The sequence below is a fragment of the Athene noctua genome, chromosome 5 (assembly GCF_965140245.1).
Source record: "Athene noctua chromosome 5, bAthNoc1.hap1.1, whole genome shotgun sequence".
In the NCBI taxonomy this organism is placed as follows: domain Eukaryota; kingdom Metazoa; phylum Chordata; class Aves; order Strigiformes; family Strigidae; genus Athene; species Athene noctua.
The window spans coordinates 39,583,246-39,610,180 of record NC_134041.1 but is presented as its reverse complement, the minus strand read 5'-3'; the positions used below and the strand labels follow the sequence as shown (position 1 = coordinate 39,610,180).

At 42.3% G+C, this 26,935-nt stretch overlaps 2 protein-coding genes across 2 annotated transcripts in view; both read left to right on the top strand.

The window, feature by feature from the left end:
* The first annotated feature begins 4,878 nt into the window (after positions 1 to 4,878).
* On the top strand, positions 4,879 to 7,642 carry LOC141960891 (uncharacterized). Its single transcript, XM_074907116.1, has 2 exons — positions 4,879 to 5,196; positions 5,280 to 7,642. Exons 1-2 carry the CDS (start codon positions 4,879 to 4,881, stop codon positions 6,225 to 6,227), a joined length of 1,266 nt encoding a protein of 421 aa, XP_074763217.1. The 3' UTR covers positions 6,228 to 7,642.
* A 2,061-nt stretch (positions 7,643 to 9,703) lies between these two features.
* Positions 9,704 to 26,935, top strand: part of BMS1 (BMS1 ribosome biogenesis factor) — a 26,124-nt gene continuing 8,892 nt past the window's right edge. Inside the window, 14 exon segments of the mRNA XM_074907115.1 lie at positions 9,704 to 9,775; positions 10,134 to 10,376; positions 10,763 to 10,953; positions 12,349 to 12,428; positions 13,951 to 14,139; positions 14,640 to 14,782; positions 16,051 to 16,172; positions 18,948 to 19,144; positions 19,852 to 19,988; positions 21,775 to 22,592; positions 23,391 to 23,492; positions 24,627 to 24,784; positions 25,320 to 25,401; positions 26,352 to 26,425. Coding sequence (XP_074763216.1) covers positions 10,201 to 10,376; positions 10,763 to 10,953; positions 12,349 to 12,428; positions 13,951 to 14,139; positions 14,640 to 14,782; positions 16,051 to 16,172; positions 18,948 to 19,144; positions 19,852 to 19,988; positions 21,775 to 22,592; positions 23,391 to 23,492; positions 24,627 to 24,784; positions 25,320 to 25,401; positions 26,352 to 26,425 — 2,469 coding nt within the window. The 5' untranslated portion in view covers positions 9,704 to 9,775; positions 10,134 to 10,200.

Genomic DNA, 26,935 nt, shown 5'->3' with positions numbered 1-26,935 from the left:
AGTGAGCACCAAATATTTCTAGCAGGCAACATGTTAAGAACACATAAAAGTATGTATTATTTAATGTAACGTGGTTAAGTCCTAGTCAGAGGATGCTTTGGAAGATAAAATTTTACAGAAAAAGATTGATACAGATAAAATTTATTCAGATACAGAAAAGATTTACAGATAAAATTTATTCAGAAAAAGATTGAATAAATCACAAAATAGAAGTATATTGTGTTTTCTGTATACTTAGAAACTCTCATCTATGTCAGGAAGTCTTTGGGCTGAAAACAACTGAGGTCATCATCATCATTACTAGGTGAAAGTACCAGTATGTTGCTGACTGAACTGGTTATAGATACCTACCTTCCCTAGATGGGTATCCATTTTTGGCCATTGATGAAGAGTTAAATATCAGGCTAGACAGACATTTGGTCTTGGCGAGTATAACCCTTCTTTTACAGTTATCCTAGATAAATTATAACCAATGTCATGAGTTATTTTAAGGGTTAAATATAAGAAAAAAAATGTGAGGTTATTAAAAAGTTATGTGAAACTGGCCTAATGCCTTTTACACCTTGAAATCTATAGATCTTAGTGAGAACTGAGCAAAACTGGTATGTCTCAAAAGTGCTTGGTGTTTTCAGCAGTATTGTTTTCCTCCACCTTCAAGTGTCAGAAATTATATTTATTTCAGGTAGGAAAAAAGGCTAGAGCAATGCTTTGACATGATAAAGGCATTTACTGGGAGGGAAAAGCTCAGTGGTGCAGGTGACAGCTGTCTCAGGAGCCAGTTTTGGACTGGGAAATGAATGCTCTTAGCAAGCAAGGATTATCGTAAATTTTGCCCAAGGTACAAAATGTGCCTCCGTCCTGCTTGCCCTGATGACACATCATGGAAGTGTGCGTGTCTGGCCACTGAATTATTTTCAAAACAAGGCAGGCTGCTGTAAATGCTCCTTTCCCTGAAGAACAGGTGAGAGCACAACCATCACTTGGCTGCTCATGTTCTTTGAAGGTCTCCTGGGCACATCTGGCTATGACAGTACTGCACTTAGGGAGAAATCTTTGTGGAAGAGAATCCACATTGTTTTGCTGAATCCCAGATTTTTCAATTTGAACATGAAATCTCTTTGCAATTCTCCAGGGTTGCTTTGTAGCATTTTTATTTCGGTGGTGTAAGTGCTGCCTTTTACTGCCAAGCCCATAATTAAAGCAGTGTTGACTGGTAAATAATGGGCTGCAAAAGGTGTACCAAAAGATAATTAAAGATGGACTCCAGGGCATGAGCATCCTTTCTATGAGGTGTTAATGTCTGACAACTAACTAGTGAAATTGATGTTGCCTCCTTCAGGATGAAAGTTCTGCTTAAACATCAATAGCATCGTACTGCCCTAGAAAATGTTTGATGTAAGATTTTTAAATTGCTGTGCGTGTCCTGAGACTCCCCAGGCAGGCGCCTGGTGACGAAACCCATACTGCACTGGGTAATTCGGGATCCCATTCATGCTAGCGTGATTTTGGGGTCGCCTTTGCAACTTGTAACACTAGGGCTGCTCTGGAGGGAGAGAGCAGCTCCTGATGCCCTGATCTGGACAAGGATAGATGCAAGAGCCATTTTAAAGAGCACTGTGGCTAGTCCTTGTCTAACAACTGTGTTGTCTCTCCTAAATGTCCTTTACATACGTATCTTTCATTTTTGTTGTATTTTCAGCGTATTCCTCATGTGACTTGCATTCCTCTGTAGATGCACTTATACGATCACTCTGGAATAAAGAAACATTGGCAGAGGACACAGTGGGTTTCCACATCTGAATTCTACTGAAATCTATAGCAAAATTCTGTGGATTTTGGTGGGAGCCTGAAGACAATCTATGAACTGAAGAGGAACTGGTTTACTTAAGCATGCTGCTTTGGGTATTCCTGTTTCTTTCCATTCCCTTATTTGTGAAATGAATCAAAAATACGGGGCAGTTTAGAGAAGAGATGGAGGAGCTCACAAACAGTTGTTTTGATTACGACTGGCATACAATAGCATGATGATGCCAAGGAAACATGGGCAGCAAGGGCTGGCCAGTGTTGTTGCCTGGATTAGTGTATGGTTAAGAAATTAGCTCTTAAATTAGGCCAAATCCATATGTCTCAGCAAAAGAGGGGGAAGATGAGGGGGAGGCAAAGATTGCCATCTTCTTTCCTGGAATCTCACTTAAAAACAAAACTCACAATCTAAGCCTCTATCAATTAGCATTGCAAAGAAAATCTCCGAAAATGAAGGGTGTAAAGAGGCTGCCTGGCAGAGTGCCTGAAACAGTAACTCCGGGAAGTGTGAACTGCTCTCTTCATAGCCAGAGGATGTTAACAAAAGCCGCGTTTATTTGACCTAGCTTGTAGTGATGGACAGTCATTATTAGCAAGCAGAGCAAGTCGGTGCAAGTCTCTGCTGACTCCTCCTTATCTCTTCTGTACTGGCTGTGGCTATAAGGTGTGTATGTATGTGTTGGAGGGGGTGGCTTCCCTGTCCTTGTGAGATCAATATTGCAGGCTGACTGCAGGGTCACCTTTGTGTTGCAGTTATTTCTATGAGATGATGTTTTCTGCCATGAAAATTGGAAATCCAGAAAAAAAAAAAAAAAAGAAAAAAAAAAAAGACAGCATTTGTTCTAGCCTTCCCTGTGGCCAGACAATGAGTAAGCTTTCTTTGTACCCTACAGACATCCCTTCATATCCTTGATCCAGTTTATTATGCACCCCATGGACTGTTGCAGAGAGATGGAAAGGTCATATGCAATTCCATACTTTCTTATGCCAGTTTAAATCTGGGCTCCCTAACTCTCTTTTACCCTCTGCTCCTGTGCATCCCCATTCCATGCTGGTACTTGAACTAAGCTCACCAAAAACTAACCTGGCCAAATAAAAAGGGATCAGGTTTTTGGAAGGACTAGCTCTGTGAGTTGTCTCGTTTGCTAGTCAAGGGTGCACTGGAAGTGGCGTGCACAGGACTGTGCAAAGCCATGTAAGGGCTTAAAGGCAGGTAGAATTTCACCCTGCATGCTTAGGACGAGAAGGAACAGCTAAATCTGGATGTGCTGTAGAGAAGACTATTGATAAAACTATGCCACCAAGCTTTACATGTCTGCTTTATTGTGTCTGAGCCTTCATGCACCCCTCCCTACATATGTATCTGAATATTAGAAGTGAACTAAAAGTCAAGGACTAGCAGCACACTTTGACTGTACCTAGAACTGCTGAACCACTTGCTACCTGGCTGCTTTACTCCTTTCTCCCACATGAAAATTCTTGCTTAAATACAAACTTTATTGTTTACATGGACAGGAAAAACTCTGAACTATCCTGGAGCTCTGGGGGAGAAAAGAAATCTTGTGAGATATATCTGTGTTATGACAGTCCAGTCTTACCGGAATGCTACAGTAGAAGTAAGGGGGTGAGTACCGAGAAACTGCTTCAAGCTGTTGTTACCAGATAATTTGAACTACATGCTGCTGTTACCCCTCTGAAATTCTTACTGCCTTCATATGCGCTTCTGCCTGAAAACATTATTTAGGTGTAGTGGTTTCTGAGGGCATTTACCTTGCCTGATGGACGGAGCTGCTGAAGGAATCCAGTCTCTGGATTACTAGACTCACAGGGGCTGATTGTCTCCCCTGTCTGGAAGGACATCAATTTTTGTTCTGAACCACTGTGGTGGTGTGTGTAATGGTAAAAACTTTGTCCAGCTCAACTTAGCAGTGGCTGTGTGGATGGTGGACACAATGGTCCCCGCAGAGTGCAAGTAGTATGTTACAGCTTGCAGGCTCTGTCCCTGTACCCTTAGCTTCAGAGCAAGCTGGAGTGGGTCCCAAATCTGAAAAATGAATGGGGACACGTTGAGATGAAAAACACATGAAGTAATAATGCCATTGTTCTTGAACACATTCAGTGATAGCCATTAATGGCCTCATTTGACAAATTATTACATTGACTAATTGATTTGCTGCTGTTCTAATCCTGTTTAACATCTAATCCTTTTCAGCATTGCAACTGTTGCTCCCTGTAGTTCCTTATGTCACACTTGGCTCTCTTAAACACTATTTCTGGCCTCTCTTTTGGATTAATATGTTGGTCATGATTTCACCTTGGGTTGAAAGCACAGACCTTGCTTGTTCTGTACATGACTTGGATGAGCAGAGCTGTCTGGAGGAAAAAAAAAAGCAGTCCTAGGAAAGGAAAAGCTTGTGCTGAGCTCCTCAGCACACTCTCGGCAGGGAGTCTGATCCTTCTCCTCCAGGTGCTGGCAGAGTGTGCTGGGGGAGGCTTTGTCCTTTACTGTGAATGGTGGGGTTTCATGCAATGTCTAGTAAAGCCACCAGCGTTTACTTCAGTTAAATTTCTGAGAAATGTCCCATGGATGGGAACAGGTATGGGGTAACTACACAGGGAAGACACGGACTTGTCACCCGGGTGCAATAAGAGCTGGGATGGTTTCCCTTGGGGAGAAGGGTGGTGTGGAGGCCTCCCTGCATCCGGGGGAGCCCCAGGTTTGCAGCAGACCCCCCGGACTGCAGTGCAGAGAGAAGGGGAGCCTTCTCAGAGGACTGAACCAAAGACAAAAGATATCTTCATTAAATTTTCCGCTCTCCATTTGAATTAAAGAAAGGTGGATGGGTTTGTGGCAGCAGCAGGGGCTTCACTGGGAGACACTTTGGCTCCTTCGATGGGGCGAGACCTCATTATGTGTATTTTGGTGATGAGATGACAATGAAGGTGTGGAAGACGGCTCTGAGTCACCCTCGGGGGGCCGGGCCGGGCGGGTGGGGGTCGCTAAGGGCCGGGGCGGAGGGCTCATAAGGCGAGGAACGGCCTGTGCCGCCCCACCGCCCGCAGACCTCGGCCCGCATGGAGCTCGCCAGCCTGCCCTCCAGCACCGGTAAGCCTCGCCGGGCAGCGGCCGGGGCCGGGGCGGGCGGACGGTGTGGTGCCGGTGGCGGCGGCGGGGCCCCCGCTGACCGCCGCTCCCCTCTCCCCCCAGGCGAGGCTCGGGCGCGCCCCGCCGCCCCCAGCACCGGGCGGGAGAGCGGCCGGCGGAAGCGGACCACCTTCAGCAAGGCCCAGCTGGCGCTGCTGGTCCGCGCCTTCGAGAAGGAGCCGTACCCCGGCATCGCCCTGCGGGAGCAGCTCTCTAGCCTCACCGACATCCCCGAGTCCAGGATCCAGGTGAGAGGGGCGGGCGGGAAGGGCGGCGGGGCGGCCTCCCCCGGCCGAGGCGGGCACTCAGTCTCTGCCGGCCTCGCTCGCAGGTGTGGTTTCAGAACAGGAGAGCCCGGCAGCTGAACCACAAGAAGAGCGAAGCCGCCGCCTACCCCAAGCCGGCCTGTGGCAAGCAAAAGCTGACCCGCTGCGGCGGCAGCTGCCAGGAGAGGTCCTGGACGACGCAGGGTCTTGGGCCAGACCGGAACCTCCTCCACCCGCAGCCCGGCCTCCCGGGAGGAAATCAGAGTTTCTCTGGTCAGCTGTTGCCTTACTCGGGGCAGCCGCACTCAAGGCTCGATGCTCACTTTAGGAGCTTGGATAACACTTCTGGTGCCCCAGGTCAAGCCCCCGCTCACTTTGGTTTGGACTGTGTGGGAAAAGGGGTCCCACTCGGTGTGGGAAGTGTGGGGAGTCCCCCCCAGCTCTCACTGCCTGTGCAGCAGGTGCAGGAATATTCACACCTGAAGAAATCTTTCCCTGAAAGCTATTACACAGATGCAGATGTTTTCCAGTCTTGTATAGAAGATCACCAGTACCTGGCAGCTAAAGAGAACATGTACTGGAAGCCTGTCTTAAACTACATCAATGCTAACCAGGGCCTGGGTGATGAGAACTATTTGTGTATCGAGTCAAACACTTCTCCCTTTGGGAAGAGCTCCACTTTCAGTTATGGTGAAGGGGAGCCTAAGCTTGAGTTTGAGCAGATAAGGCACAGCCCACCTCTGGTTGCGGCTAGTCACACTAGTCCTCCTTTGGTATTCCCAAAACCCGAAGCGGGGTACCAGGGGACTCTTGCTCCTCCAGCCCCGTCATATGGGCAGCAGCTGCTGGAGACAGCCAATGACTACGACCCTCATGGGCTGGGCATGAGAAATGAAATTTTGGGAACAGGGTTAAATTCACAGTTTGAGCAAAACGGGGAGCAAGGTGGGCCAAAAAGTTACCTTTTCGCTTTTGGTGGCCAGAGTTCAACCTGTAATTTGGGTCACACATGAAACTGACAGGGGGTCTCCTTGCCCAGTGAAAAATTAATGTGTTTTTTTGTTCAATTGGCGGTGTTGTCCCAAGTGGCTAGAGGTTTTTCAGGTCTAAGTGTGGAGTTTTGTGTGCTGTCTGGAAGGGGAACAAAGATGGGCAAAGTTAGCAAGGGCTACAGGAGAATAATCTGCTGAATGTGTGCTGCTGAGTGCTGCTTCCCTGCACTGTCCTACGGGAACTGTCACCAAGCTGCTTGCAGTATTCCTGCATGCCTTTGGTTTTCGGCAGCCTCACACTAACTTGCATGTGAGGACTGATGATCTTCGTAAATATACGAGTGCTGAAGATTTACTCTTTCTATGCTCAGACTATGCTGGATTAATTTTGACAGGAGGTTTGGGACTATGGCATTGGTTTGGGGGCCTTACTGCACTAAGTTTTGTTTCTATTCTGGTCAGAATTCACTTACTTTAAGAAAGTTGTGGAAAACAGACTTATATATAGCTTTTAGTGGAGAAAGCAAAGGGGTACAAGCATGAGAAAAGTAGCCTTGGTGGTGGCAGGGGATGGCTTACTGGGTGTGTTTGCATTTTAGGTGTGCTCCTAATAAAGAAACACTGCTGGTCTTTTCCTAGATACCTAATGTATAGTGTTTTCATTTTAAAATGACCATATGTGTAGCTTTTTTAAAGGCAATATTTTTGTGATTTCCTTTTGTGTATTTTTTTTCCAATTGTCTTTTTTTCCAAATTGTAGTTTTATGTTTGCCAAATGAAGGTTTTTGCCTGGGTGATAATGAACTTGTAGAACTTCACTCACAGAAAAAAAAAATTATGTTCTATCTTTGCATGTGCACATTGAGCCTATTTTTAGACTTCCCAAGATCCATGGCTGTGTGGAAGACCACTGTAATCATGGAAGTGTTCTTCATTTGTATCTCTGGAGAGCTGCTGTGGTTGTGTATTAAAGCAATATTGGCCTAGGATGCTGAAAACTATACATGCAATTCCTTTTTTTGTCCTTTTAAGATGTGGCTCTGGAATTTTTAAAGTATGCCTTAATACATAGGTTATTAACTTAATTGCTTTGTTTATAGAACAAAAGAGATATAATAAAACTTACAGACCATTATTTTAGTAATAAAGTTTATATCTCTGTGAAGAAGCTGTCTATTGAGATGTGTACACGAGAAGTCCAGAAAATTAGTCCTGACTTTTGTTAGTAATTTTTAGCTGTGGCTGTGAAATGTAACTTTTGTGTCTTGACCTGAAAAATTGGAACGCACTCATGTATTATGGAAGAACCGTAGCTTCAAACAATAGCTGCAAGGCACTTTGAACACCACAAGTTGTATCTAAGAGCTAAGTACAAGGTGTTGATTGTATTTATGATTGTATATGTGACTCCTTTAGTAAACTTTTTAAAAACTGTACAGTAAGGCTCATTTCTTTATTTACATATACCCTTTCCCTCATACTTAATGAGAAGTGAGACTTGTTCCTAGGCACAGACAGAACAAGACTATTAATTCTGCACATGAAAAAGACAAGAAACAGGTGTTCAAAAGTGTGTAGCAAAACAGCCTTGTTTCAAAAAGAAAGAGGAAGAGGAAAAAGGACATCTAAAAGAATAACATGCCCCACTAAACTACAAGGCTGTGGGGTTTTGGTTCCTTCCCGGAGTCGGTGGCTATCTGACAGGCAGCACCAGGTCTTCCCATGGTATCCTCCCTGCTGATCTCAATGCAAGGTAACCAGCACCCTTTTATCTCACAAGGGTCTGAGGTAAATAACTGGAGGTTCGCTGTTACAGGTTTCCTCTCGTGAGCCTGGTCTCTGCAGTACATCCAGCCGCTTCCCCCTCTCACTCTGTAGACATCCTATTCTGCCAAAGCTCACAAAGCTGCACCAAGGCAGTTGTGTTATGGTCTGGTGTTGAGCTGTCACTCCTGGCATTAGAACCCCTTCACCTGGTCTAGGGAACATACTTCCCTCACTAGCAAACCCATGTTTCCAACACTGAAGTGGAATACACTGAATACTTCTCATGAGCAAGTCCAAGAAAAATAAATCATTCTCCCATCACAGAGCTACCTGCTGCTCAGGGTAGAGCTTTTCTAAGTAAGTTACTGGTTTTCTTTATTTTTCTACAAGTTGCTTTTAACAGACCTACTAGCATATATTTCACAAGTAAGAAAAATCTCTGGAGAGCAGTCAGATGCAACACTCATGGCATTTCTGTAAAGTTGCACTCCTTGTTATGAGGTGGAGAATTTCAGAACGGAAATTTCATGCTTATTCAACATGTAGGAGGTACTTTTAGTGATGGTATTAGTAGCTTCCCCTTGACTTGCATTCCAAAAACATCTCTGCTGTCATACAAGGTGACACTGAGGAAGAGGTGGGGCAGGAACCAAGTGTATTCAGTGATGGACTACTCTTCTACTGCCTGTAAAATGCCCGTTTATAGAAGAAAGAAGGATTTTGTATGCTGAATATTGAAAACTGTATTTTCCTTCACATAACTTCTCAAAGAAATAGTGAGGACTCCAAATTTACCAATGTGGTTCATAGTCAGCCTGGGCCTATCCCACTGCTAGGTGTCTTGAGTGCCTCATTTTGTGGGAGCTTGCAAAGTGCATTCCTTTCTTCTTAGCCACCTCCTCTGGCAGCAGGACCAGAGTGACAGCCACAGCCTCTGCAGCTGCCAGTCCTTGCTGGAAGCTGCCTGTCTGGGAGGCAGCATCTGGCCGACATCACAGAGATGGCAGTTCATGACCTGGACACCTCTTTAGCAGCCCAGCAACTCACCATTCCTTGGTGTAAGGGAAATTACCCTGGAGAAGAGGGCTCTTAATTAAACAGGACCTATAAGTAACTTCAGGAAGACTCGCCTTCAAGGCGTAGCCCTCAGATAAAAAAACTACTCCACACCTGCAGCACTTCACACCTGCAGTACTGCATGCCTAGGCAAGTCCTATGGGGTGACGGACTTGATATATGAAAAAAGCCCCCATCTAAGGACACTCTGTCCGAGTTCATAGCACTGGACAGCCCTTCACAGGTTTTTGCCCTCTGCCTTGTTTTGACCTCCCATAGTCCTTGGTAAGGATTTAATTTTTTCAAAAATATCTTTTTCACATTAATTTCTGGGGGCACCGCAGTCCGTTCGTGCTGGGACAGCCCCGCAGGCAGCGCGGCAGCAGGCGGGAACCGCCGAGCCGCCAGCGGCCCTCAGCCATCGCGGGGCCCCCACGCCGCCTCAGCCGCCGGTGCCGCGGGGCAAGCGCCGCCGGACAGATACCGCGGATCTTTCACGACACGTGCGGGAACGGTACTGATTCACAAACCGGGAGCAGTCGTGGGACGGCTCCCGGGGCCCCCGCCGCTGAGGGACCCACCGCTGCGGGCGCCGCCGCGCTGCCGGCCTGTGCGTCGGAAATAGAGCTCCGCCGCCGCCGCCTCTCCCGGAACTCGGGGCGCAGCCGCTGTTTCCGGGGTGTGTCGCTACAGCGGCCGGGCGGTGCGGGCCCACGCGGATCCTGTGGTGCGGCGCGGCGGGACAGGTAGGCGGCTGCCCGTGGGGAGCAGCGCCGCGGAGCACCTCTCCCCTTCCTCAGGCGGCGTGGGGCCGGTCCGCGGCGTGCCCGGCAGCTCCCTGCCGCGGCGGCTTTGCCCGAGGTAAAGTAGCGGCCCCGCCCGGAGACCCGCGGCCCAGCGAGGAGAGCGCAAGGCCTGGGGGCGGCCGGGAGTGCTGCTGCTTTGCGCTGGGCGGGCTTCGGCGCTTGTCGTGTGCGGCCGGGCAGGATATAAATTAGCTCCTCTTTCAGGTGGTTAAGTAATTGTTACACGGTGTTGGCGTTCTCTCACGGGTGTGCTGTAGTATATGCTGTGTGTGCTAACTGTATTTTCTTCCTGTGTCAGCTGTGCACAGTGTCACACAGAGGCAATCTACGTCATATTGATTTTAAACAATTATTGAAAGAGTAAAATGGAGGAAAAAGAGAAGAAGAAGCACCGCGCAAAGCATAGTGGGCCAAAGGCAGAAAAGAAGAGGAAACGTTATCTCAATGACCTAGGAATAGGAGACGATGAGAATGCACGGAAGAGAAACCCCAAAGCCTTTACAGTCCAGTCTGCTGTGCGGATGGCCAGAACATTCCATAGGTAGGACGTGGGAGTTGGTTATAGAACATATAAGGTCAGTTAGATGGATAGGAGTTGGCTGGGGTTTTATTGCTACTTTCTGTAGCAATATATGTAGTGTAATTTTCATTGGTGTGCTCACATAGCTTTCATCATTCACCACGTTGTGTTGTAGTTTATGTGTGTATTAGAGGTGTGATGCTTTCTGCATCTGTGTTACGTGGTACAGCTTTGTTAGTCAATGGAAGAGCGTATAGCTCCGTACACTTGCTGGAAGTTCCATGTACATATTAGTATCTTGGCTCTTGGTGAACCTCTGTGGCCAAGCTTTTGCAAATACTGAAGACTTTCAATGAATACATGTTTCTGTTTTTCAAATTCTTGTATTATTATTAATTTCTTCTCAGAACTCAGGATTTGAAGACTAAAAAACATCACATTCCTGTGGTTGATCGTACTCCTTTGGAGCCACCTCCTGTGGTGGTCGTTGTAGTCGGCCCCCCCAAGGTTGGGAAGAGCACCTTAATAAAATGTCTCATTAAGAACTTCACAAGGCAAAAACTGGTTGAAATCCGGGGTCCTGTTACAATTGTTTCAGGTGAGAACAAAGATAGGGGAAATGGAAATGCTTATTTTGCAGTCCTTATTTGCCTTGCTTTTAGAGCTAGGACTGGTTCATGTTCTCATAATTTTTGGTAATTTTGAAGAAATCATTTGGATGTGTTTTCAGGTGTACTTATTAACAGTAAAAGAGTAGTAAGATTTAGGCTTTTGGGGGACTTGTCGGTCTAAACTTGTTTTCTACCCTGCTGGGATGCTAATTTCGTTTTTGTTTTTCCCAGTTTCTTCCATTCCCCAAACTCTTCCCAAGTTTTCCTTTCCCACTGGGTTCTGTTTTCCATTTTTAACTTGTTTTCTCTAGCTTCATCCCAGCCTCTACAGGCATTTCCCATTCTTTCAGGTTCCTTGCCTTACAATCCTGTTTTTGTGTCCTTTTCTTTCTTAAGCCAAGAATTAATTTGCCTAGCCATTTCCAGTTATGTTTCTTCACCTCACCCCCTGGTCAGTTCCTTTTCCTTTTTGTTAAGTTTTCAGTCCTCCCACTTGTCTTAGTCTGTTCATACTTTTCCCTGAATATTACCAGAGGGGATCATTGAGGTTCCTGGGGGAGCACAGCACACAGCAACTCAAAGAACCAGTTGGTAAGGGGGACCTTGCTTGGATGTGGACAACTGTATGTTTGGTGTAGGTAGACTCTTCAGAGACTTTAACTAATAAATCTCTTTTTTGCAAGGAATAGTTGACAAATATGGGAAAGAAAAAAGAAAGGAAAATTCACATGTTAAACTGAATTTCCTAATTGGTCTACAGGCACTCCAAGGGTTGAATTTTACAATTGATAACCTGAAGACAAAAACTATGATATCTATGTCTATAGTTGTTTAAAGTTGATATTCCTGTTGTCTAAAGTTCAGTCAGCTAACTCAAGTTCGTCAAACCAAATTAACATGCATCCCATCTTTCTTATTGGGATGCAGGTTAAGAAATTTTTTGATATGTAAATTTAATTTTATTTTTAAAAGCTAGAACAGGGTATTTTTCCTAACAATATCAAAAGGAAAAAAAATGTGGTAAAATAAAATGTACAATATTAACTAAAGATAAGAGAGGCAGAGAATTATTTATTTTCCAAAGTAAAAAAGCCCACCATTTTTTTTCTATTAGCATTGGTTTGGGAAAAGTCTGAACAGCGTTGTTGAAAAGACGTACTCAACCTGATCATTTTAAACTAAAAACTTGAAACGTAGCAGAATTATAAACATTTGAAAACAGGCACTTCTACAGCAGTGCGTGTTGGACAATCTGTAAGCTAGACAAGAATTTGAGTCCCAGATACTCTTCAGGAACTTCAGGAATGTGAGCTGAAAATAAACAGTGGACTAATCAGTTTGCTCCCTCTGTTTCGGTTTTTGATTCTTAATTTTGTTTTCAGGTAAGAAACGCAGGCTAACTATTATTGAATGTGGATGTGACATCAACACAATGATTGACCTGGCTAAAGTTGCTGATTTGGTAAGTTAACAATGTCACATGATTTCTACTATAATTTATTTTGATGATACTCCTTTTGACTGGACTGCACCAATGTCTGATTTCTCTACCCATTGCTACTGAAGGCAAAACTGTCTTTGTTTTCAGAGAGAACGGGACTAAGCTTGACAATTAACTTAATGTGCTGGAAAAACCCCTAGGACTTTCCTTATCCTGGGGGTGGCGGGAAATAAAGTGTGTGGGTGGTGGTGGGGGGGGGGATGTGGAAGAAGGGAAATGCTGCTGAACTTCATTGCTAATGCAACTGGTAAACTTTTAATGGAAGATCTTATAACAAGCCAAGGTGATAGTCTTTTCATTAAGGGATTTGGTCAAAGCACGTAAAATTTGAAAATGTTTTTTAGTCAAGAAGTTTTCAAGTAATGTATAAAGTAGAAATATGAATTAGTTTACATTAGTTGGTTTTACTTGTTGCACTCCTTTGTGTCCCCCTTTGAAGGTCACTGTGCAGTAATAGGATTGATTTAACTGGAGTGTGGTCATCATTGTAATTCACTTGTAACTTTTGGTTTAGTGGAATATGTCAGCTGATCTTGGGGACCCAATGCACGGTTCATTTGTCCCTTTATAATTTTACTTTACATGTGGATTTGGAGTATATTATTCATAGCAGAATAGGGTTTGGGATCCTTATCTAAACATTAAGTGTCTAAATATCTAAATATGTGTGTGCACTAAGCCAGATATTGTTCTACTTGCATGTATTCTACTTGAGGAGGGAAATGTATTAAAAAGCACAAAAATTTTCTTTTAGATGTGATGGATGTTTGAGATTCTGCACGCATATAGTGATGCTGAGAATCTTTTTGGTTTGATTGTTAGGAGGCTCCGGTTACATAATTGCTTGCAGGTCTCTGTCATCAATTCCCATGTGTCTTCTTAGTTTCTGAGGCCCTAATTTTGCTTCCATTTTTGTGTGACTGTTGGATGCTGTTTTCCGGTGTCAGTGCATTTTAGGGATGCCTAACAGTAATTGTGATGTGTGAAGTAAGTTTGTCTCATTTTACCAAAAGGCTTGGCCTTAAAGGCATTAGTGCATCCAAGACACAGATGTAGAAATTTTATTAATTTTCTCAGACATTCCTGCAAATTTTGGAAGATCCTTAATTTTGCATATTTAAAATTCACCCAGTAAACATCTGTTCAGACCTTATGATACTATATGATATTGCATTCTTAGAGCAGCCTTATTCTTCTTTAGTTTTCTCAGAGACAAAGAGCTAATCATCTATGTAAAGGAGATTTGATTATCTGGAAGAAAAGATTGGATTTCCTAAGCCCCAGTAAATTCTGAAGCAGTTAAAATCCAGACTTTAATTAAACAGCCAAAGTTGATTTTCACATCTCATGAAAATAAAGAACAAAACTTTTTGCAAGATTTTGGTTCCTAAGAAGCTTATGACTTTAAAGGTGTGGCCTTTGAAATTAGCTCTTGTGGGCATTGTGGTATTGTTGTGGTGAAATGCTGATGTTGCATTTTCAGGTTCTAATGCTTATTGATGCCAGCTTTGGATTTGAGATGGAAACATTTGAATTCCTGAACATTTGTCAGGTACATGGCTTTCCAAAAATTATGGGAGTTCTTACCCACCTGGATATATTCAAGAACAACAAACAATTAAAGAAGACTAAAAAGAAGTTAAAGCACAGATTCTGGACTGAAGTGTATCCGGTATGACATTCAACATTCATTTTTTCATATACTTTGTATTATGGAAGCTGAATTAAAAGTAGGGTGATACTTAAGTGTTTATTATGTTCTTACATCTTTTAAATAATAGTATAAATGGACAGCGCTGATGTATCAGATTATGTAATCTTCTATTTGCTAAAATCCTTGTGTAATTATTCTCTATCTCAGCATGACTAGCTACTAAACATACGATACTAGTGAAGCGGCCTGTTACACAGGTGCTATGCAAGGAGGATCTGCTTGTAGGTCTGAGAGACAAATTAACCTTTGTACAAGTTTTTTTGGATGTCAGTTGTTTTCCCATAAGATTTAGGAGACAATTTTGATGTAGAAGTAAACTAGTTAGTTTGATCTTTTGGAACCACTTGTAACCTGCAACTTCAGGTTATGATTTACAAATTAGAATTGTATTACCTTTCTTTAGTTTTGTAGGTATTAAATTGACGTTTAACATTTTTATGTCTTTTTCATGTGTTAAGGGTGCTAAGCTGTTTTATCTGTCTGGGATGGTTCACGGAGAATATCAAAAGCAGGAAATTCACAATTTGGGGCGTTTTATCTCGGTTATGAAATTCCGACCTCTTACTTGGCAAACATCTCACCCATATGTTCTTGCTGACAGGTGTGTGCTTTTCTTTCTGTTCTTCAACCTCAGTATAGGTAGCACCTTGCTGTTTAAAAAACTCTGTAATATTGGAGCCAGTCAGCTTTGTGTGTGAATGGGTATTTAATGTTGGCTTGAGGGAAATGAAAGCATATTCTCCCGGTTTGTGCCAGTCACTTTAGTTTTCACTTGCATCGGATCATGTGGATAGGCCTTTGGTATATTGTAAATACTTCTGAAATGCAGGAAAAAAAAAATTTAAATAATTCTGCATGTTGATGATGATACTGAATTTCTGTGGAAAAGAAACAGCATTCCAGCAATTTAACAACAGCTGGTGAATTAGTCCTCTGTGTTTCCTGGAACATCCTTTCTACTCCATCTCCACAGGTAGCATTTGATTCATAGTCTCTTTGGAGCATGCAAGTAATCTTGATGGTGGCTGTACTTACGTGAGACATTACCTCACCTTTCATATTTTATTGCCAGAATGCTTACAGTTATGACTAAACTACTACAAGAATCTAAGGCGTCTAGAACAAGTCTCTTTCAAAGCTCTAAATCTTTAGAAAAAATTGTCAGTGAAGTAGATTGTGCAAAGTCCTAAAAATACACAAATCAGGGAGGGGAAAATCAGAAAATAAATTTCTGTAGTCTTTCACTAACATTGTTTTAGGTTGCTCTAACTGTTAGTTGGATCAGTTCTAAGCTGATCTGCAGCCAGAATGTGTGTCCCATCCTCTTCCTTGGTTGTGTGTTTGTGTTGCCTTCCTTGTGCAGTGTTGAAAGGAGCTCTGGAAGGAGTTTCCTCCTCCTCTGACTGAAAACAGCCAATCTTTCCCTATCCCCTTTCCTCTGGTGGTTATTGTGTTGCTCACTGCCATTATTAGGGAAAAGAAGGTATTGTGTGGCTGCAGGGAGTGCAACTTTCAGCTCTTTTCCTTCTAACGGCAGAATTGGTTTGAGGAGGGTTGTATGTGGAAAACACTAATTAAAATGTGCTAAGAAAACAGTACATGCTTAGTTGAATGTCAATAAGTCTTCTGGAAATATATTGTTGAACATGATTGGACAAGTTTTAAAATACAATTTTAAAATATTGCTGAAAAAAATCAATTTTTCCATGGATTTTTTTTTTTAATGGTCATTCTGTTTTGATTATTAGAGTCTACTGATCATGGAGTGGCTGCAGTGATGCCACAATTCTTTTTTTTTAAATTACCTTTTTTCAAAAGTTACTATTAGGACTGCTGGATATTATAACTTTGTTTTTGAATGCTGGGTAGAATGGAAGAGTTGACAAACCCAGAAGATGTTCGAATCAATCCCAAATGTGACAGGAAGATAGCGCTTTATGGATACTTGAGAGGAGCACACCTGAAAAACAAAAGTCAAATTCACATGCCAGGTAATTTAGCAGATTCTTAAAACTGTTTTTGTACTGATCTATGAGTAGCAACATAGCTGTTGCTGTTTTCATTGTGGACTGATTTGTATCTTTAAACTGTATATTGTAAAACAGGTTTTTACCTTTCTAAATATATATTATGCTTTTGAAAATTATTTTTCATAATACACATTTTTGTAAAAATGAATTATTGTGGTTTTGCTTTTAATTGTGTAGTTCTGCTGCAGCGTTAATATTTTCAGTATCTAGTTTCTGAGAGGTGTTTTGCTTTAAAAGGTGCTTGAAATGCAAAACATACCACCCCTAATAGTGAAAAGTAAATTTGTCTTATGTGAAATTTCTCATATTCATTGAATAGAATAAATTTCAAGTGAATGATGTAAAAGCTTAAATTCAGGAATATTCTAATCATAAATTCACGGACACACTCGGAAAAGCCAGTTACTAGTTTTCTCGTTTAAAAACAAGCAAACAAACCCAAGGCTTTGCAGTATTCTGGTGAACTTGTATATGCTGCTTTAAGGAAGGCTGGGTGCTCTTTAAGAAAGAGGTGTTAATGGCTCAGGAGCAGGTGGTCCCCAGGTGCTCTAAGAGAAGCCAATGACAGAGAAGACCACCCTGGCTGAACAGGGAGCTTTGACTGCAACTCAGGGAGAAAAGGAGAGTTTACAGCCTTTGGAAGAAGGGGCTAACCACACACAGTGATTACAAAGAGGCTGTGAGGCTGTGCAGGGTGGAAATCAGAAGGGCAAAAGCCCAACTGGAAATTAATTTGGCCTCTGCAACCAAGGATAACAAGAAAAGTTTCTATAAGTATGTCAGTAGCAAAAGAAAGTCCAGGGAGAGCCTCCATCCCCTGCTAGATGCAGGAGGAAATACGGTAACAAGTGATGAGGAGAAGGCTGAGGTGCTTAATGCCTTCTTCGCCTCAGTCTTTAATAACAAGACTAGTTGTAATGAGGGAATCCAGCCTCCACAGCCAGAATACAGAGACTGGGAGAACAACCCCCCTGCAATCCAGGAGACAGTCAGTGACCTGCTGCATCACACAGACACACAGAAGTCTATGGGACCAGATGGGATACACCCGAGAGTGCTGAAGGAGCTGGCTGGGGTGCTTGCCAAGATGCTTTCCATCATTTACGAGCAGTCCTGGCTGACCGGGGAGGTCCTAACTGATTGGAAATTGGCCAATATGATGCCCATCTATAAGAAGGGTCGGAAGGATGATTTGGGAAATTACAGGCCTGTCTTCTTGACTTCGGTGCCTGGGAAGCTGATGGAGCAGTTCATCCTGAGCACCATCACGCAACACATGCGGGACAACCAGATGCTCAGGCCCAGTCAGCATGGGTTTATGAAAGGCAGGTCCTGCTCCACAAACCTGATCTCCTTTTATGACAGAGCAACCTGCTTACTGGATGAGGGAAAGGCTGTGGATATAATTTACCTTGACTCTAGCAAGGTCTTTGACACCGTTTCCCACAACATTCTCCTGGTAAAAATGGCTGCTTGAGGTTTGGACAATCGCACACTTTGCTGGGTAAAAAACTGGCTGGACGACCGGGCCCAGAGAGTTGTGGTGAACAGAGTTAAATCTAGCTGGTGGCTGGTCACAGGTGGTGTCCCCAGGGCTTGGTTTTGGGGCCACTCCTGTTTAACGTCTTTATTGATGATGTGGACGAGGGGATCGAGTGCACCCTCAGTCAGTTTGCAGATGACACCAAGCTGGGTGGGAGTGTTGATCTGCTCGAGGGTAGGGAGGCTCTGCAGAGAGACCTGGACAGGCTGGAGCCATGGGATGAGGCCAACTGGAGGAGTTTCCATAAGGCCAAATGCTGGGGGCTGCCCTTGGGCCACAACAACCCCCAGCAGTGCTACAGGCTTGGGGAGGAGTGGCTGGAGAGCTGCCAGTCAGAGAGGGACCTGGGGGTGTTGATTGACAGCCGGCTGAACAGGAGCCAGCAGTGTGCCCAGGTGGCCAAGAAGGCCAATGGCATCCTGGCTTGTGTCAGCAATAGTGTGGCCAGCAGGGACAGGGAAGGGATCTGACCCCTGTACTTGGCGCTGGTGAGGCCGCACCTCGATTCCTGTGTTCAATTTTGGGCCCCTCACTACAAAAAGGACATAGAGTTACTCAAACATGTCCAGAGAAGGGCTACAAAGCTGGTGAAGGGTCTGGAACACATGTCCTATGAGGAGCGGCTGAGGGAACTGGGGGTGTTTAGTCTGGAGAAGAGGAGGCTGAGGGGAGACCTTATCACCCTCTACAGCTACCTGAAAGGAAGCTGCAGAGAGCTGGGTTTGAGCCTCTTTAGCCTAGTAGAAAGCAACAGGACAAGAGGGAATGGCCTCAAGTTGCGTCAGGGGAAGTTTAGACTGGATGTCAGAACGTATTTCTTTCCAGAACAGGTTGTTAGGCGTTGGAATGGGCTGCCCAGGGAGGTGGTGGAGTCCCCATCCCTGGAGGTGTTTAAGTGTAGGTTCAATTTAGAGCTTAAGGATATGCTGTAGTTGGTAACTGTCAGTGATGTGTGAACAGTTGGACTAGATGATCTCCAGGGTCCTTTCCAACCTAGATGATTCTGTGATTCTATGAAGTTCAGTGGTAAGGCAGAAGAATTGAATGTTTGATAGAGCTTGCTGTTGATTCACTGAACGCTACAATGTTGGGTTTTGTTTTGGTTTTTTTTTTAATCTTTTCATGGCGAGTTGTACAAATTTCAGAATCAAAACTTTGTGAAAACCTTGTTGCTTCTCTTGTCAAATTTTCAGGTGTAGGGGACTTTACTGTGAGTGATGTGAGTTTCCTACCAGACCCCTGTGCTCTACCTGAACAGCAGAAGAAGCGTTCTTTAAATGAGAAAGAGAAACTAGTCTATGCCCCTCTTTCAGGAGTTGGGGGCATTGTATATGATAAAGATGCTGTTTATATTGACCTTGGTGGAAGCCATGCTCATGAAAAAGAAGAGGTAATGGAATGCTGTTGGTGATTTTAATTCTCTTGCAAAATGTAATTTTTATCCTTAGATTCAAAATAAGTGTTTAAAAGCAAGATTATTTTAAATAATCAGTTCTTATACATCCATAGTCGGTAATTTCTTTTTCTCCTCTTTTGATTTCAGAAGAGGGATATTTTTATTAACTTTGTGTAAAATATTGTGCAAAACATTTATAAGATCAGTTAATAATAAATACCTAAAGTTAATTTTGTAAATTTTGAGTTAAATTTGTAAAACTCCTGGTACTGGGGTATTATCACTCTTATTTTGTAGGGCAGGGTGATTGTGGGAGAACACTTATAGGATTTGAGTGGTCAAAGGGAGTTTGCATACAAACAGATGGAATTCTGCTCTTTTCCCCTCTGTTGTGCTAAATGTTAAGTACCTTTGGGTCTGTGGTAATGTTTACTTCCTTGCTGATATTTACTGTAGTGGTTGCATACTGTGAAGGAGGCCCTCTAATTTTTCTTGGATTAATATTGTATGCATTCTTAAAATGTGAAGAGGGGAAGGGACACCTTGCTATTCTGAGAAAATATTTATTTAAAATGCTTTTGGAATTGTTTTTTACATATGCTTATTTCTACTGTTTTAGACAGATTAGTAACTCTGCTAGCTGTTCATTAGAGATTTGTTTATTCACTTTAATTGAAAAGTAAAATATCTTGGCTTTCTAGGAGGAAGTGAGACCAAGTCACGAACTAGTTCAGAGCCTCATCTCCACACATTCAGCCATTGATGTTAAGATGGCATCAAGCAAGGTCTCTCTCTTCATGGACTCTAGACCCTTAGGTTCAGAAGATGTAGGACAAGAGTAAGTTTTGATTGCTGAGCAGTGTTCGAGCATGAATGAATCTCTAATTTCAGGCTCTAATTTAGGAAAAATTCTCAAGAGAGCACAGTTAGTAGAATGGTTTATTGCCTAATTCTTCTTCTTCTGAGACTACTAATATACCACATGGGTATTTTGAGATAGGAATCATAGAATAGAATCATAGAATGGTTTGGGATGGAAGGGACCTTAAAGATCATCTAGTTCCAACCCCCCTGCCATGGGCAGGAACACCTTCCACTGGACCAGGTTGCTCAAATCCCTGTCCAGTCTGGCCTTGAACACTTCTAGGGAGGGGGCAGCCACAACTGCTCTGGGCAACCTGTTCCAGTGTCTCACCACCCTCATAGTAAAGAATTTCTGCCTTATCTAATCTAAATCTGCCCTCTTTCAGTTTAAACCCCTTATCCCTCACCCTATCACTACACTCCCTGATAGAGTCCCTCCCCATCTTTCCTGTAGACCTCCTTGAGGTACCAGAACGCTGCTACAAGGCTGCTACAGGCTGCTGTTCTCTCATGAGAACAGAGTAGAGGTGCAGAATCCCCTCCCTTGCCCTGCTGGCCACACTTCTCTTGATGCAGCCCAGGGTACTTGGCTTTTTGGGCTGCAAGTGCACATTACTAGCGCATTGTAAGTTTTCCATCCACTACTACCCCAAGTCCTTCACAGGACTCCTCTCAATCCACTCTTTGCCCAGCCTGTATTTGTGCTTGGGATTGCCCTGACCCACGTGAAGGACCTTGCACTTGGCCTTGTTGAACTTGATGAGGTTTACAGGGACTCGCTTCTCCAGCCTGTCCAGATCCTTCTGGATGGCCCATCTCTTCCCTCCAGCATGCCGACCACACCACACAGCTTGGTGTCATCAGCAAACTTGCTGAGGGTGCACTCGATCCCACTGTCCATGTCTCCAATGGAGATGTTAAACAGCGCTGGTCCCAACACCAACCCCTGAGGAACGCCACTCGTCGCTGCTCTCCATTGGACGTTGAGCCGCTGACCGCAACTCTTTGAGTGTGACCATCCAGCCAATTCCTTATCCACTGAGTAGTCCATCCATCAAATCCATGTCTCTAATTTAGAGGCAAGGATGTTGTGTGTGACGGTGTCAAATGCTGTGCACGAGTCCAGGTAGATGGCATCAGTTTATCTTCCCTTATCCACCAGCACTGTAACCCCGTCGTAGAAGGCCGCCAGATTTGTCAGGCACGATTTTCCCTTAGTGAAGGCCTGTTGGCTGTTACCAATCACCTCATTTTCTGTGTGCCCTAGCATAGTTTCCAGGAGAATCCACTTCATGATCTTGCTGGGCAGAGGTAAGACTGACTGTCCTGTAGTTCCCTGTGTCCTCTGTATTTCCCTTTTTAAAAATAATTGATACTAGAAAAGTTTTGCAAGCAGTATAGTCCTGTCTTCCAGGAATTTCTTGCTGATATACCCCTATGTAACATATTTCTGTTTTTCTTCAGAGTTTTGGAGAATGGAAGTCGTAATCTTCAGTAAAATTCATTGTATAACCTATTTGTATTCCGTGGAAAATGAAGAAGTTTCTTGGAATTCTCTGTGGTTATAACATAGGGTGCATTCTTGAATTAAGAGGTGTTCCGTGCTTAAAGAACTCCATTGCCTTTTTAATGTTCTCCATAACCTTGTTCTGTTTTTCTTTTTTTAAAAAAAAAGTAATTATTAACGTGCAGCTTCATTGTTTCATTAAAATTTCCTTGTACTTTACAATTTACTCCATATGTGATCTTTGGGAAAACAGGTTTGCGATGCCAAAAGAAGAGAGACAGATTGATTTGAAGACTGGAAGAGTACGTCGGAAAGCATTATTTGAAGAAGAGGAGAAAGAAAATGATGATACAGTAAGTGATGAGGAAGATGACCAAGAAGAAGAAGCAGCAGCAATGTCTGAGGATGGAAGTGATAGTGATGGTGAAGATGAAGATGCTGAGGAAGAAAGTGACAGAGAGCTATTAGGGGAAGAGATAGCTGTTGGGAGAACCAAACGTGTGAAAACACAGGTGGCTAAAGAAGAAGCTGTGAATGAACTGCCAGCATTTGCAGACAGTGATGACGATCTTGAGATGAGTTCTGAAGGAGAAGGAGAAACTGCTCCTAAAGGGAGTGAGATGGAAGAAGATGAGGAGGATGAGCAAAGGGCTTATGAACATGAAAGCTCAGATAGTGATTTTGAGGCTGCAAGCAAAAGAGTAGCTGAATCTGAGCAGTGTGAAATAAATAGTGAAGATACAGTAATGAGACCACAAATCTCAGATCACAGTCTTAAAAGAAAAGCGGTGCTCATTACAGATTCGGGAAACTGCACAGCAGAAGAAGCATCAGAATCTGATGTTGAAAACTCTTCCCTCAATGAGGGTGATGATGAAGGCAGCTCACATGATGAATTAGAAGTTGAAGAGTCACACAGCAAGGGATTTCAGCATAATCAAGCAAAGAAAGCTGATGGTACTAGACAGACTAAACTTAAAGCTGTAGAAGCTGAGGATGATGATGTGGAGAATCTACTGAGAGAGGAAGAGGAGTATGAAGAAAAAATAGATTTTTCTGCTGACACAACAGGTAGGTGATAAACATTAAAAATTTTTACTGTCCGTTTTTAATTTGGTTCTCTGTTAAGGGATTTTATAATTATTGAATACTATATAATGTTGCCCCTCCTATATATAGATATAGTTGCTAAGTGGCAAACTTCAAGTTAGGAAACATGGGATTATATGCTATTAAGCCTTCGATGTATAGTATGCAGGTCTCAGGTTTCCTTCCTCTAAGATGGCGGTGGTTCATTTTATGGGCTTCATTGATTCTGCCTACATTTCTCTTTATTGCTATGTGTGCAAAACAAATTATGATGTTCTATTAGATTTAGAAAGAATAAAACATTCTTGGGAGAATGTTACTAAAATGTAATTAACTACTCACTGAGCACCAGAACAGGTTGACCTGAGAAGCTGTGGAATCTCCATCCTTGGAGGTACTCAGAAGCCATCTGAATGTGGTGCTGGGCACCTGCTCTAGGTGACCGTGCTTGAGCAGTGGGGCTGGACCTCCAGAGGTCCCTTCCAACCTCAGCCATTCTGTGAATCTGTAAAGAAGACATGTATCATCATGAAAATAATTAAATCTGTTACTATTGCTAATAATCTCTTAAAACTTTGTGCTAAAATAAGGACTCAGAAAAAAAAAGTGATATAATTTTAGTTGCAGTTTGTTTCTGTGTATATATGGAGTGTGAAAAAAAGAAACTGAGTTGTATCTGTACTTCTTAAGCCTGTTGTTGTCATGTCCTTACTTAAATTATTTGTGTAGCTCTTAATTGTTCTTTTTTGAAGGTAGAATGCAATTTTTTTCCCTTTTCAGGTGCACTTAAGTGGAAAGAGGACCTTACACAGAAGGCAGCTCAAGCCTTTCTAAGACAGCAATGTTCGACCCCCAGTCTTCGGAAACTGATATATGGAACAGGTACTAATCTGTTTGGAAACTTTTACTGTCTTAGTATATGGTAGCTTTTTAGCTGTTACCAAGGTTGCAAGTCTGAATCTTTTGGTGGGAGGCTTGAGAAGAGTTAATTGACTTTTAATTGCTGATACTAATTTTCGCTAATATTTGTAACAAAGACAGTTTTTACTTTGTTAATGAAAAGCATTTTGAGCTCATTTTCCAGACTACTCCATTGTTACTTGTGTTTTCCCCAAACATTTAAAGTTCAGTCATTTATGTAATTATCTAGTAGATACTATGCAAATCTGTTGTGGTAATTGATGTGTTTCATAAAGGGATGTTGTTTGTTGTCTACTTTCAGGAACATCTGTCTGACATTGACTGAGAGTGGAATACTCTCTTAGATGTGACGTAGTATTTTTATGTCTGTGCGAAGGGTGCTTTTCGAGGGAAAAAAAAAAAAAGCATGCGGGCTTAAAAGGAAGAGAAAATTGTTTTTTATATAATTTGTTCTGTTTAATTCACAATTTTTGCAGTAGTTGTCTGAGTGTAGAAACCTCATCATGCAGAACCTCTGTAGAACTCAATGAGGATTTAGCTTTTGTAAACCTTCCACAGGGCAGGAGCAGGATGTTTTGCTGGCAGGTTCTCAAGTCCAGTAGTCTTGATTTACCGACTAATTTAATGTAATTTCTATTCACAGATTGTTTTGGTATTGTTTCTGCTTATGATATTGAATGAACCATCCTGTGTTTACTTGTTGGGCGATATTTTTTCAGATGATTACAGCTGTGCAAATAGAGCCCTATTTCGTGTTCTTCAAAAAAAATTCGAACTATGTGGAGTTTGTGAAATAAATTACATGTTTCTGATTGAAACAACTGTACAACTGAAGTTGACTGCTCACAGTGTATAGTATCTCCCTGGTTGCTGCTCACCTTATTTTGTCCTTGTTGAGGGTTGTAATTTAACTCCTACACTGGATCAGTGTACCGTTTTCTTTAGTATTCTATGTTTAAAACTATTTTTAGTTTGCATTTTTTTTCCTCAAACTACTGCAGGTATTGTGAAACATAAGGCAGAATAGAGGTTGTTAATGAATGTAATCCATGTACTGGGGGGGGAAATAATCACAGCTTGTATCTTTTCATTTAGCTGTTGAGGATGAGGACCATGAGAGTGAGGATGCAGGTGGTGAACTTGGAGGTTTGTTTCGTGTCAGCCGTCCGGACAAAGCATCCAAACAGAAGGCTAATGCTCTTGACTGCTCCAAATTTCTGGTAGAAAAGCTGCAAGACTGGGATTTAGAAGAGGTAATACCATTGGATAATTGCTTCTGCAATTATCTGGTTATGTCCTGGCTGTGTCTCATAAAGTACTACGGAATTGTCATTGAAACAGATCTATGGGAGCTATGGCCAAAGTGTCATATCTTCTGCTACTTGCTGTCGTTAGTAGTATTTACTAACTAATTGATTCATGTCTTACAGGAATGGAAAGTTAGAATTAAGTCAGTTTAATGCTTGGCTCTCTTGGCTGCTTGGTGGATCATAGTTTGCTGTTTATTTAATGAAAAGTAAAAAGCAGAGGGGAATCATGAGATAAGATATGATGTAGGGTAGAGACTTTGTTAGTGTAAAGACCTTTGGGCAAGAGTTGGTTTCACTTTCCTATGTTTACTGAGGCATTGTGTGATTTTCATAATGATGTGTTGATGTGGAGCTGTGTGTGAGAGTATCTGATTATCTCTGAGGTGGTATCTGATGGAGGAGTGGGGAACATACTGGAGAATGTTTCTGTTGATCGCAAGCTGTAATGGTACAAGGCAACGACACTATTATTTTGCAGGTTATGAACAGTATTCGAGACTGCTTTGTAACTGGAAAGTGGGAAGATGATAAAGATGCAGCAAAGCTGTTGGAGGAAGATGGTATGTGTCAGACTTCTAAAAATAATGTATACAGTATTTTTAAGAGAAGTACGACTTTATAGTTATGTATGTAGAATGTTTTGTGTTAGTGATATACTTGCAATTTTTGTTCAAACTATTACATAAAGCATTATACAGATACTAATGTAATTAAACATTACTGTAAATCTCTGTACAAAGAGTAGGCAAGTAGCACATTCTGAAAATTTACTCTCTAAGAAATAGGGTATATAATTTAAATTAGGAAATGGAGTCCTTAGTCAACATTTGGCCATGCTAACTTTGAGTTATGTATCTGAGTTTATTCATCCTCTATGTATGGTTTATTTTTTGGATATTCTTGGCAGAAATAAACAAATTCTTTTTTAATGGGAAGGCAAACTGGTCATTTGCATTTGGCTGGAAAGTGAGATCTATCTTCAGATGATTTGGAGATTTTTTTTTTAATTAGGAAATATTTAGAAAATTTTAATAAGATAGCTGTATCTTATGCAAAATGATTGTGGCTTGACAGGCTTTTATGAGTATTTGTATTTAACTTAAAAATTGTCTGCTATATTTTTTGCTAATTTTATTTTTTTAAATTAAAGGTAGGAGCTTGATTGCCCTGCTGGTTTCTTGTGTCCTTAAGAGTGCTAACTAATGTGCTGTGTGGTCCTTTGGAATGATCTAAACTTTACTTACATTTTTGAATCATGAAGTTAAAGGTGTTGAAAGGAAAAAGGAGGAGCCACTAGTGTTTAGCTGAAACTATAGAGAGGGCAGAACAGACTTATAAAACTGTTGATGGGAAGAAAAAACATTTGGGCTGAAACTAATCTACAAAGCAGCACTAAGAAACACACAATACTGAAAATATGAGAAATTGTATGGAACAATACAACAGAACGACTAATTGCAATATAACATAATGGTTAACTGTTGGATATTTTGGGTGCTTATTGTTGCAGAAGAACTGTATGGAGATTTTGAAGATCTTGAAACTGGTGTTGTGCACAAAGGAAAGCGTGCTACTGAAGATGAGGTCTGACCTGTATTTTTATGTTCTTTAGCAACATACATGTGTATGAGTTTCTGATCAAGTGATAGGCATCCTGTGTTACAAATCTAGATTTCATGAATCAATAGGAAAGAAATAAGTGGGAACAAGGAAGAAAAGTTATATGTGTTATGGACTTCGGAACCTATAAATATCTAGAATGGCATGTTTTTAGTCTCAAACTGAATTGTTTAATTATGTAGGAGAAGTCACCTCACTTACTTAACAGTAGGTGTCAGGCTTAACCAGGAGCTGGAGGATCTGGAGGTATGAAAGAAGTATTTTAAAACCAAATGTAATTGTAACTGTTTGTACAATATCATTTCATATGATGCAGAAGAGGATAGAGCTCTGTTTAAACATAACAAATTGTGGAATGACAGTTTCCTAGTCATTCTTCATATCTACATTAAAGAGGCTGGTGGAAGCAATTTTATGCTGTGCCTTGAATATCTTCCAAGAATGAGCTGTAGTTGTCTGTGACAATACAGATGG

What these genes read in the sequence shown, in the direction of transcription:
- LOC141960891 (XM_074907116.1), top strand. Translation starts at nt 4,879, where the DNA reads ATGGAGCTCGCCAGCCTGCCCTCCAGCACCGGTAAGCCTCGCCGGGCA. An exon ending in TCCCCGAGTCCAGGATCCAG is followed by an intron (nt 5,197 to 5,279) that starts GTGAGAGGGGCG and finishes CCTCGCTCGCAG; the next exon opens with GTGTGGTTTCAGAACAGGAG.